The sequence below is a fragment of the Gavialis gangeticus genome, unplaced genomic scaffold (assembly GCF_001723915.1).
Source record: "Gavialis gangeticus isolate Ggan-Ray unplaced genomic scaffold, GavGan_comp1, whole genome shotgun sequence".
Lineage (NCBI taxonomy): Eukaryota > Metazoa > Chordata > Crocodylia > Gavialidae > Gavialis > Gavialis gangeticus.
The window spans coordinates 69343962-69357103 of record NW_017728994.1 but is presented as its reverse complement, the minus strand read 5'-3'; the positions used below and the strand labels follow the sequence as shown (position 1 = coordinate 69357103).

The 13142-nt window shown below is 42.6% G+C and overlaps 1 protein-coding gene across 4 annotated transcripts in view; it reads left to right on the top strand.

The window, feature by feature from the left end:
- The window catches only part of ADAM12 (ADAM metallopeptidase domain 12), a 486667-nt gene that overhangs the window by 421096 nt on the left and 52429 nt on the right, over window positions 1-13142 (top strand). For all 4 annotated transcript variants that reach the window (XM_019502986.1, XM_019502984.1, XM_019502983.1 and 1 more), the window contains 3 exons: window positions 2742-2919; window positions 9409-9498; window positions 10842-11037. In XM_019502986.1, coding sequence (XP_019358531.1) covers window positions 2742-2919; window positions 9409-9498; window positions 10842-11037 — 464 coding nt within the window. The remainder of the gene's footprint in view (window positions 1-2741; window positions 2920-9408; window positions 9499-10841; window positions 11038-13142) is intronic.

Below are 13142 nucleotides of genomic sequence, written 5' to 3'. Positions count from 1 at the left end.
CTGGACACCCTGCAACAGACTTTAAATCTGATAGCGCAGGTACTGCAGCAGCAAAAACAGCAGGCCACAAGGCAGACAACTATAGAGGAGCACCTGATACAACAGCAGGTGTGGACACAAAGGAGTCACTGGGACATTAAGATGCCCAAAATGACCAAAGAGGACGACCCGGAAGCATTCTTAGGAGTATTTGAGAGGGCAGCAATAGTGGCTGAGTTGGAGAAGGCTAGATAGGCAGGACAATTGGGAGTCCTCTTGATCAGACAGGCCCAGGCAGCCTACAGGGCCATGACCCGGCTAGATGCCCAGGATTACAACAAAGTAAAAGGAGAAATATTAAAAAGACTTAACATAACGCCAGAGAAGCACTGCCATGCATTTAGAGGCAGAAAGAGAAAGGAAGAAAGGGTACCTCGACTTTTCTGGCAAAATTTGATAAACCTCTTAAATAAGTGACTTAAACCCAAAACCGCTACCAAAGAAGACATATGTGACCAAATACTGTTAGAACAGTTTATAACAGACTTAGAAGAGGGCACTCAGAGATGGGTAAGGTGCCACTGCCCTAAGTCTTCATGTGAAGCCCTGCAACTGGCAGAAGACTTCGACATGGCTCAAGAAGAGACCCATCGGGATTGAGGCACGCGAGGAGCGAGCTATATGCGGGAGGCAGACCGAAAAGGCGAGAGAGAGGGCAGAGAAACCCAGAAAGGAAGCCCAGCTAGGCCAATCTGTTTTAATTGCGGTAGGTGGGGCCATATACTTCAAGAGTGTTCCCGAAGCCCATGGGTGACTCCAAGGTCAAGAGAAGTCAAAGTAGAACACGCTGACCTTTGAGCAGGATCTAGAGAAGGACACGAAACGGAGATGATGGATTGCAGCATAGGGAACAGCTTAGTAGGGAAAGTACAACACTTACCCCAGGTGACCGTGTGGGTGTAAGGCCGGCCAGTACAAGCTGTAGTTGATACTGGATGTACTCAATCCGTTGTCCGACCGTCACTGATATCATGGAAACAAACACCAAGGTATGCTGGTGTGAAGATGGTTTGCCTCCACAAGCAAAAAGCCTATTATGAAAGACGATTATTACACTTACAGGTGAAGGGGGTTGGAAGAAGGATCCCAGTGGGGTTAGAGGAAGAAATTTTATACCCCATGATATTGGGTCGGAACTGGCTGGAAATTTATGAAATAATAGCCTCACTCCGCAGCCCTGAGGACACTAAAGAAGGGACTAGTAGGGGCCGACATAGGAAGAGACAAGGAACTGGATGTAGAAAGGTTTGCCAGTATCAGTCAATTCTGAGAAGCCCAGGAGAATGATGAGGAACTTAGGGCGTTGCAGGAGGCTGACCAGGGGAAACAAGACCAACAGGTAACCCACCCCAATCAAAGTAAGCCAGTGCCACGGTGTGAGGTGTGTAATGGGTTGATGTATAGGATTAGGAGGGGTAAAGCTGAAGGGGAGGAGGTTGCCCAGTTAATTATACCCAGACCCTATAGAGTACAACTTCTGCATTTAGCTCATCGGAACCCACTGGGGGGACACCTTGGTAAGACTAAGACTGAAGCCCGCCTAACTAGATGGTGTTTCTGGCCTCATATGTACAAGGAGATAGAAGGATTCTGTCGAGTCTGTGACATATGTCAAAAGGTGAGCAATTATAAACCCCACAAGGTGTCCTTGCAGCCTACGCCAGTAGTCAGAGAACTCTTCACCAGGGTTGCCATAGATCTAATAGGCCCTTTACCCCAGAGTGCAGCGGGACACCAGTTTATTTTAGTGTTAATAGATTATGCCACCCGGTTCCTGGAGGCTATCCCATTGTGAGCCGTGACAGGACCAGGAGTGACAGATGAACTCATGAAATGGGTGGCGAGGGTTGGTATTCCAAAAGAGATCATTACTGACCAAGGATCCAATTTTATGTCAATAGTGCTGATTTCAGTGTGTGAAGTTCTGCAGATCTGTCATTTAAAGGTGGTGGTGTACCATCCACAAACGAACGGCCTAGTTGAACGCTTTAATGGTACCCTCAAGGGGATGTTGCGTAGATGTGCCCAGCTAGAGCCAAGGAAGTGGAACCTGCTGGTGCCACCTTTGTTGTTTGCAATAAGAGATGCCCCACAAGCATCATTAGGGTATTTGCCATTCAAGTTAATGTATGGACACTGTCCCAGAAGCTTATTGGATATTGTGAGGGAAGGCTGGGAAATGGACCCAGAGAAAGGAAGGGTAGCCTTGGAGTATGTGAGAGATTTGAAGGAACTCCTTGACATAAAGAAATACAGTTTCTCTCCAACAAAAAAAATGTTGCAGGTTTTAATGTATAAATTGGGAGCTAGTTGGGGCCATATTTTCAGTGGCCTCAAATAAACTTCTAAAGTCATTTTGAGGTCCTGCCAGTGCAAGAAGCTCTGCACAAGCAGGTCCCAGCATTTGGGCAGGATCAGACACAAATGTTGTTTGCATCCATAAATTAAGGGGACAAGCAAGGAAAGTTGGTTATATGTACTAAGAAATTTTTAAATATATATATTATGAATCCAGTCTCAAGATGTTCTGGCAATTTCTATAGCTGAGTCCTCTGTGAAAATGTAAAAATGGAAACTCTGGTGCTTGTTTGAGCATAATTGTACAGAGAGGTAACTTGAATTATAGAAGAGACCTTTTTGTTCTGATAATGCTACTGTCTCTCTCTCATTCTCTTCCTTTTTAAAAATCTTTTCTCTCCCAGTTATCCATTTCCCACAGTGTTTAGCAGCTGCAGCAAAAAGGACCTGGAAAACAGCCTGGAAAAAGGAGTGGGGATGTGTCTCTTTAACCTGCCTGAAGTTAAGGAATCATTTGGTGGACAAAAGTGCGGGAATGGCTACGTGGAAGATGGAGAGGAATGTGACTGTGGGGAACCTGATGTAAGACTGCCTCTCCTAATATCACTGCTCATCTCCTTGCTGCAGACTTTTGGTGGAGAAGGCAGGAGGGCTTGGAAATTAGTTAAAGACATGAAGGTTAATGTGTATAAAACTTGCCCTTCATCCTTTAATTTTAAACTTTAAGCATATTCCAGGTTGTGCTTATGTTGCAGCCCCTGTAAACAGCAGCGTGTTGAACAGGTGTAAGTGTGCTGTGCATGCTATTAGGCAGACAAGGTTCTTTGGGTGAATCTGATATCTTTTCTTAGACCAACTAAAATAGTTGGAAAACAATTATTAAGCAAGCTTTTGGGTTCAAAAACCCTTCATCAGGCTAAGGAAGTTTCAGCAATTTGTGTGTGCTCTTTCTGGATGGAATGAAAATGCTTCCCTTGGCTGGAAGCACAAGTAGTGGTCTCCGTTAGTCAGCCGAACCAAGGGGATCCCAAGGCATAATCTAGACCCACTCGCAATAAGTCTCCCATACTAGGTACAAAGAAAAACTTTATTGGTTACAAGGGGTAGGGTTGGAATAGAGTACAGGGTAGGGCAATATCAGAGAAATCCCATAGAGCAAACTCCCATGGCTGGGTAGCCTTTGATCACGCATCTGAGTTACTGCAAGCTATATATCTAGTTAGATCTCAGGTAGATTACTCACAAGTATCATCCAGAGGCAGTTGGGCCTGATGTGGCCTGGCTCCCCGCAGTTATAGCACCCCCTCTTTTCTGAATTGGGTGGTTTGTCCAAATCTGGGACCACATTGTGCTCAGCAGGAGGTGGCCCTCTTTCCCCTTTTGGACCTGGCCCTCCCATCCCCCCTCTTTGAAACCCTTTCTGTTCCTTCCCAAAGTAGGGAGGCTTCTTGTCCAGCCCCTCGCGATTTAGCAACAGCTGGTCCGCAATTTCAGCAACCTCTTGGCTGGTTTTGGGGGCCCTGTCTTTGACTAGGGTTTTAATCTCCCTCAGACATGAGCACACACCAACTGCTGAAACTTCCTTAGCCTGACGAAGGGTTTTTGAACCCGAAAGCTTGCTTAATAATTGTTTTCCAACTATTTAAGTTGGTCTAATAAAAGATATCAGATTCACCCAAAGAACCTTGTCTGCCTATGTTCTTAGACCAACACGGCTACAACCTACACCCCTGTGCATGCTATTAAACACACTACCTGTACCTTCTCAGATTAGATCCAAAAAACTTCAACCAAATTCATAATGGAATTTGCAGCATGGGATTCCCTCTGAGTACTAGTTGATGACTTGAAACTAGACAAAAATAGTTAATATTATCCAGATTTCTCAGGATTCTTTGTATAAGATAAAGACTTGTTTCTTGAGATTTCAAGTGACTTCCTTGCATAACCTAAATTTATACCAGAAAATATGCCTCTCAGCAAAACTGCTTCAGTTTTCACACTGAACATATTTCCCATTTTGGTTACCCTACTAATAATTAGAAATAATTATTTCTATTTCCAAAAACCCTATTTCCAAAAACCATGAGCGCTACCTTTTCAAAGATCATTCACTTTAATTCTGCAAATATTTCAAAGAACAGCTAGAATCAAGGGAGGAGACAAAGAACTGAGAGTAAAATAATGTCACTTCAGACATCCTTAATTCCTTTGGTTCAGTATTCATTGGTCATGTTGAACTTCTCCCAGATTATCAGAATTAAATGTATCAGCAGATGAGGTATTTGCCTCCTCTGATAAATATGGCACCACAGAAAAAAAATAAATGGGGCAGTTAAAACAGCAAGAGATTGCTGTAGCCTTTCCACATAGTATATTGACTTTATACAAACCATAAGCACTTCCTGACAGCTCACTCATTCTTCAGGGTAACAGGGTTGGAGAAGTAGGCTTATCTTCTTATTTAAAGTCAATAGAGTGCAAGTAGCTTGCAAATATCTTTCTAACCCAGTTATCTTTCTCATTTTCACTTTTGAATGTTAGTGACACCTTTTAATGTCAAAGCCACTTAGCGTCAGTAAGCAGTGACTTGATCTGCTTCTTCTTTGTATGTTTTCTCAAGTATCTTAGAAAATCGTGACCCAGGCACAATTAATTTTACCCTGAATCTTCTACTGCAATCTGAGAGACACCAGCAAATCTGTTAGATTAGTAAATGTTTCATTAGGAAACTCATTTAGACCAGTATCAGTAGGTCAATACCAGTGCAGTGCTTTAAAGCCCTAGGCATCATTCACCCTTATATGTGCTGCTAGAGTTTGCTGGGCATGGTAGGTTTTTATTCATTATCAAAGTTAAATATCGCTACAAATAAAGATGCCCCTACTAAGCATTTTGCCCAATGACTTAAAATAATTTTATTTTGGCTTTATTTGCTTTCCTTTGTCCAGAATTAGAGCTTCGTTTAGAATCATAGAAAAGTAGGGCTGGAAGAGACTTCACATGGTCATCTAGTCCAGCACTCTATTGACTTTAAACAAGAAACATCCCTGACTAAAATATCCCAGCCAAGTCTAGGCTGGTCTTGAAAATTTCCAGGGATGATGATTCCACAATTCCTCTAGATAGCCAGTTCCAATGCCTGACCACCCTCATGGTCAGCAAGTTCTTCCTGCTCTCCAACCTAAGTCTCCTCTGCTGTAGCCTGATGCCGTTGCTCCTAGTCCTGGCCCCTACAACCAGAGAGAAATGTCTCTCTCCACTGAGGTATTTGAAAACATACCACCTCAGTCGTCTTTTCTCCAAACTTAAAAAATCGTAGTTTTATTCAGCCTGTCATCATAAATCGTGCCTTCCAGGCCTCTAATCATTTTCATTGTTTTCTGCTGAACTCTTTCCAATCTCTCCATATCTTTCTTGAAGTGTGGGCCACAAAACAGGACACAGTGCTCCAGATGAGGAGCTGAAGAGTGGAAGAAACTTTCCCTTCTGCAAGAAACACTCCTGTTAATACAACCCAGTATCTTATTGGACTTTTTTTTGTAATGAACACACTGTTGGTTCATATTCAGCACATGGTCCACTGTAACTCCCGGGTCCGTGCCTATAGTACCACAGTCTAGCCAGTCTTTCCACAGTCTATTTGTGCCTGCAATTATTCAATTCCAAGTACAGGACTTCAAACTTGTGCTTGTTAAAATCCATTTGATTGATCTCAGACCATTTATCCACTTTATTTAGGTTATTTATTCTAAATCCTAACCCTACCCTCCAGAGTGTTTGCAGCTCCAACCAAATTGGTGTCATACAGACATTTGCTAAGCGTGCACTCAATCCCATGGTTCAAATAATTAATGAAGATGTTAAATAATAGTGGACCTAAGACATACCCCTGGGGAACACCACTTGATACCTCCTCCCTAGAGGTGACTGAGAACTAGAGGATGCAAGATTGAACCATTTATGACTGTTCTTTGAGCATGATGATCCAACCAGTCATGTACTAGCCTTACAGTATTTTCATTTAGTCTGTATTTTCTTAGCTCATTAATGCAACTGTCATGGGGACAGTGTCAAAAGCCACACTAAGCTCAAGAAACATCCACTGTTTTTCTGCCATCCACAGAGCCTGTTACCTTATCATAGAAGGAAATCAAGTTAGTTAGGCATCTCTTGCTCTTAGTGAATCCATGCTGCTTAGTCCTGATTTATGTCATGGATATAAGAAATATGTGCACTACTTGTTTAACAAAAAGCAGATTGGATTTATGGCTCTGTGGGACCCTTAACTAAAACCATAAGGTCATTAATCTTCAGGATCCTCAAGAAGCATTGCTCAGCCTATTAACAGTAGCAGTCCCACCCTTGCAGCCTTCCCATTGTAATGACAAAAAGCCAAATCTAGCTCAAGACTGATGCCAATGGTAAGTCTGCAACATCAATCATTGTAGCCTGTATTAAGATTCCTAGAAAAACTTTGCTATTGAGCTGGCTGCAGAGGTACTATGTGTAACACCTGCTTCTTCCTTCTCCTTTAAAAGGAAAACATGTTTGAAGGAGATCATAGAAAATATGTGAGGTATGCAAAGATCACTAGAAAAATCAAGAGGTTTGCTGAAGACCACATGTCCTTCAGACAGTGCAGGAAATGAACACACACCGTTTTTTGATAACAAAACATTATGTATCTCAGAAACAACTACCAGTTGCATGATGCTGGACTTGTTGAAGTATGTCTGGCTGAGATGCTATCATAAAAAGACACTAAGAAACAAAAATGCCAGTTTTTCTATCTTCTCCAACAAGCAGTGTATCAAAGTAGCAGCTGGGGTTTGTCACCTCCCATATGTCCCCCAGCCCCAAACTGTCTTGCTAGCAATTTTGTGTTTTGTTTTTTTAAACACAGCCATGATAATTTTCTAGCCCAGGCACAAAACCCAGTTGGCTGCTTTTCTTCATGATAAAAAATGGTTGAGCAAGTCATTAAAATTTTGCAAGGCTGCGGTAACTTTGTTCTTGAGCTTTATCCTATCCTTGACGTTTCCATAGTGTTTTCTTTTGATTTCCATGGGACTTTCTTCATATAATTAGAGGGCAAGATATGTCTAGGTTGTGTCCATTTCCAAGCTGCTTTAGAAGGCTAACATTCACATCTCCCTACTGTATTCTGATTTTCCCAACGTTGCTCATGGGGTGAATGTATAAATGTCAGGCTTTTGTATATGCTTTTTTGTTACGTTTTTAACAACAGCAGCTGCACAAAAATATTGACTTGGATGGCATATTGCCTTGAGCACTACTAGAAATAGTCACAGTGACCTTCTCCTGCCTGTTTCTGTGTGGAGTTTTATATATACCAGCACAGAATATCTGAGAACACAGAGAAATGCTGACATTTTCTTTTTCATATTTGTGAGTATGGTGATATAACCAGGTAGCCTTATCTTCTGGTTGAAAGGCTCTTTAAAAGCCAGCAGAGTAACAGTAGGCTGTGAACATCATTCTAACCTAGTTATTTTTCCAGTATTCACTTCACTGTTAGTGATTCCTTGTTAAGTCAGATTGACTCAACACCGTTGAAAAGCAGTTTTATCTGCTGCTGTTTTTTGTTAGGTCTTAGAGCACTGTGATTCATGTGAAATTGATTTAACTTGCAATTCATGAGTATAATCTCAGAAAGGCAAATCTATTACTTTTGAAAGTTCTTACTGACTCAGTCTACTGAGAATAAAGTTGTGAAAAACTACTTGTAAGAGAAAGTCCACAATCTGATCCACCGGTGTGAATTGGGAATGTATGAGTTAGTCATTATGCAGTTCATGTTTTTCAGGATACCCTGGTATAAGATCCCACTGTACTTGCACAGCCGTATAAAGTGGCATCATTATCTCTCGTTTATAATGCCCACCAGACCCTTGTGATATAGAGTTCTGGTGAACAACTTTTTTAAAAAAAGATGACTGTTAATGGTACCATTTAGCAATACGGAAGTTACTAGGTCAAAGCCTCACCCAGGGCAACATTTTGCTGGACATAGTGCACCTAACTGATTTGCATCAGCGAGACTTTGGACTTCTGTCATTCTATAAACTGTTATAATATCTTTTTAGTATCCTTGATAGAATAACTAACAATTAGGATAGGTAAGACTTAATTTTTTCTTATAAGGTAGAGCCCAGCAACCATTTTCAAGCCATGGGCCAGAACAACTTAGCTTTAGTCCAGTGTGGGCTAGGTGGCATCAGGGGAGAAGGGGAGAGGCGGCTTTTCTGGGAGCATAACAGCTGGGAGCAGCGCCCATGCTGCAACTGCTTCTCCCACTTCTCTCCCCAGCTGCACTCCCTGGCTGCAGAGCAAGTGCAGCTCTAGCTGTGACGGGAAAGGTGAGGGGACAGAGATTAGTGGCAGCAGTGCAAGCACTGCATCCAGTTTCCTGGCCCCAGTGCAGACATGGGCGCAGGCAAAGCCCTGAGACTCTGCAGGCTGGATCTAGTGGCTCCATGGGCCTTATGTTGCCAGCCCTTATTGTAATATATTTGGTTGTATCAGGTATCTTTAGGATCAAGTAGTGTTATCAGTAGTAAAACGCAATTGTATTGACTTAATTAGCATCCTCTACACGTAATTAGGGGAGGAATTTGGTACTAAGAATTCCTCAGTGTTATACTGCCTTTTCCTTTGATTCCAGTGCTGAGAAGTCAGGCCAGCACTGCAGAAACTGCAGAATAGGATAGGTATTCATAAAGCTTAGCAAAGTTCCCCATTTTGTAACGTACCGTTTTGTTACCATTACAGTTCTTCCTTTTAAAACACTAGTATTTCTCTATACACCTATGTTGCTTTACTACAGTTATTTAGAGTCATATATGCTAAGGACAGAAGAGGACCATTATGATTATTTAGTCTACTTACCTCCTACATAACACAAGTCACAGGATCTCATCCAGGACTCCCTGCCTCAAGCCTATAATTTCTGGCTGAGCTAAAACATGCCTTTGAGAGACATCCACTATTGAGAGAAAGCAATAGGTTTAATTCAGTTTTTCTCATTTTCATTTGCTTCTGCCCCAGGAATGTACAAATCGTTGCTGTAATGCTACTACCTGCACTTTGAAACCAGATGCGGTGTGTGCCCATGGACTTTGCTGTGAAGACTGCAAGGTGAATTGATAGAAAGCTTTCTTTGTTGTGTTGATTGGGCAGAATGTCCTAATCTTCTTAATTTGCTGATTGGTTAGCATCCTTAAGCATTAGGGCACTTCTTTTTTATGTAAGCAATTTAAAAAAAAAAACTTTCAAACAGAGGCATTGAAGACAGAGAGCTAAATCAGGCCTCCTTAATTGTGTCTGCAGTATGTGTGGCTGTTTCAACTTGTGCATGGAAAACACTTGCATTTGCTCCTGTACACAGATTTTTGCAAAAACACATGGCTACCATGCTAGGACGGGCAATTAATATATCTTTTCTCTCTCCCATCTGAGAGATTCTTGAAGAAGTGAAATACATAGATAAATAATCGTATTAGTCCTATTAAAACTAATATGTTTAATGGTGAGTCATAAACAGCAGTAGAGCTACATAATAGAATCACAGGAAGTTAGAGTTGGAAGGGACCTTAGGGGGTCATCTAGTCCAACCCCCTGCTCAAAGCAGGACCATCCCCAACTAGATCATCCCAGCCAGAGCTTCGTCTAGCCGGGTTTTAAAAACTTCAAGGATGGAGATTCCACCACCCCTCTGGGTAACCTGTTCCAGTGTTTTACTACCCTTCTAGCAAGAAAATTCTTCCTAATATCTAATCTAAACTTCCCTTGCTGCAACTTGAGACCATTGCTCCTTGTTCTGTCATCTGTCACCACTAAGAACAGTCCAGCTCCATCCTCTTTCAAACTCCCCTTCAGGGAGTTGAAGGCTGCTATTAAATCCTGAAGACTGTGGTTAGGGGAAGCCAGCTGGTATCCTGCCACATGCATTAATATTTGCACATCACTAAGCAGCCTTTGAGTATGTGTTAGTAAAGCCTCTCAGCAGGCTGTGGCAAGTATGTGGCTGAAAGATGAAGAGGAGCAAGCCACATGCACTTTGAAAGCGTGCTTCCAAATTTTACTAATTTGCACCATTTACCAAGACCAGTCTTGAAGGACAGTCTGCTTCTTGCCTGTGTTGGTGTAATGAAAACACAAGTAGGAAGTACGACTACATACTCAGAATGGAAGTTTTCCCCAGGTTTAATAATTAAACCACTGCAAAATTAACTACTTCTAAGCTCAGATTTGAGCAAAGTGAGCCAGTCACTGGCATCTGGAAGAGGAGTTATGTCCTCTTTCCAAATGTCAGAGAACCTTCATGTAGTACACCACGTAAACTGTAGCATTGTCTGTATGTTGTCTTAGTGGTCAGCTGGTGTGGAACCAAAGAAATAAAATGTTAACATGTAATATTAATTACATTATTGTATAATTTTTATGAATTTAAATTACAGCAACTTTTTTTCTTTCTTCAGCTGAAACCAGCAGGGATTTCTTGCAGAGACTCAAGTAATTCCTGTGATCTTCCAGAGTTCTGCACTGGAGCAAATCCTCACTGTCCAGCTAACGTCTATTTACATGATGGACACCCATGCTACAGAGTAGATGGGTATTGTTACAATGGTATATGTCAGACCCATGAACAACAGTGTATCACCCTCTGGGGGCAAGGTAAGCTCTGCAAACAGGTTCCCTAACTGAGAGGCCTTCCTACTATGGAGACTTTGTAAAATAAAATTGCAAGTCTCGTGACTTTTCAAGGATTTATGATAGAATTGTGTATAGCAGGTGTGTCAAACCACAGTTGTCCTCGCAGGCAGTGGCTGTAGGTGCAGAGGTGAAGAAGGGTCCAGGAGCAGAGGTCTGGCAGAGAGGGGGTCTGGCACCCAGTGAAGGTTGTGTGGCAGGCCTCACCCCTTCCCACCCTTGAACCTCCAGTAGCTCGACAATTGCACATTGGGCCAGAGAGAGGCTCTGTTTTTACATGGGTTTTTTGCCTTTACTTGTTTCAATACTGGTTCAGTATGTTCCCGTCTTTTTCCTGTTAAAACGCTCCTGACATTGATTGATGTTATCATCAGTTATGTTTTGTTTGTTGTAAAAAGAGTGTGCCTGTCTCGTTAAGGCTTCTCAATACTGCTGCTGATTGTGGTTGATTCTGCCCCTCCACTCACTTTCCAGTTGCCTTTGCAAGCTGCCTGATTGCTTTCACATTCAGGAAAGTTTCCATTTTCCTACCCCCCAGGCAGATCCCACCACTCACTCTCCACTCCAGGCTGGGGCCCAGGGGCATTAGCAATGGGAAGCTGCTTTCCAGCCCTGACTCTGGCCAACCTCTGTCTTTATCAGGTTTCTTTTTCCTGGTTTTCAGCCCCTGTGTCTTCTTGCTTTCCTCCACCTGTCTCCCTGGCTCTTTTTCTTGCTCCATCTCCACTCCTGGTGCCTATGGGGTTTCTTCCTCCTTCTTCTCTCCCACCTACAAGTCTGAGGTTTTTGCAGTTCCCACCTCTTCTGTTTCATCTCCTATTTCCTCTTGCGCTCCCTCAGTTACAGAAATTTCATTCCCGCCCATCTCTATATCTCTCTTCTACCATTTCTATCTTGGTCTCACCCTTCTCTTCTCCCTGACTGTCCCCTTCTGATTCTGGCTGTCTAACCTTGTTTCCAAAGGCCTTTGGATACCTGCAGTACAGATGCCTCTCCTCCCCCCACAGGTAATGCATTTAAGGGGCTCCTGGCACTCTGTTGCTCTGTGCCCTCTTCCTTCACACCTGAATCATACCATATGAGGGCCATGTGCAAACAGGTGTTCCCTGCCTTGCCTCATTTGCTGTACTATTTAGGTTGCCCATGGTATATTAGAAAACCTCGATGTTCCCTCAATTGGATTATAGACAGGAGGTACTTCGACACTCCTGGGCTCCACTCATTTGCTTGTAACACTACCAGTACTTTGAACATGAAATTCTACCCACCTATGTCATCTTCCACTAATAAATCCACATATATTTGTACTATAATTACTCATTCCCTTTTCCTTTCTCCTGATATAAAACTTATCCCTCTTAATTCCTCCCTCCCACATTCCTCTGCATATTTCTTCCAAAAAATATCATACCCACCTCCATTCCAGTAAAAGATTTGCCAAGACTTTCTGTTTAGAAAAGCAAGTAAGCTAGTCAGGTGCTCTGGCTGCACCTCCAGTATTGCAAACAGTATCTTTTCTAAATAGTCTTATCTGTTTAACACTAATCTCATTTCCTTTCCATCACCAGCCAATACCAACTTTATCCACAGTCTTTCATCCTCCCTACCATCTCTCATTGTGTTTTCCATGTCTTTCCACCATGTCACTCCTGGTAGGCTGGCATGCCATCATGTTTCTGCTGTCCTCTGTCTCTCACCCAGCATACCTTTTCTTGCTGCTTCTACCCTGTCACCTGCTCATCATTCTCATCGCTTTCTTCTTCACCATCACTGCTGCCATTGTTTTTGCCTCTGCTGTTGCTCCCACTGACACTTCCTTTCATGCCCACTTCTCACCTTTGTCAACTCTCCATCTGTTTCCAGACCTTCATTTCTGCTCTTCAACTCTTTTTCCACCTCCTGCTTACCTGCCACCACTGACATTGTTTTGAGCTTCAGGTCTCTCTTCCTGCACTCCTTACACCCCAGTGTTCTGTTGATCCCTTTCTCTGCCTTTAAGGCATTAATCAGGCTTTCAGTGATGAAGGGAACCTGGAAGTAGTCTAGTGCAACCCATCTAACAAAACATT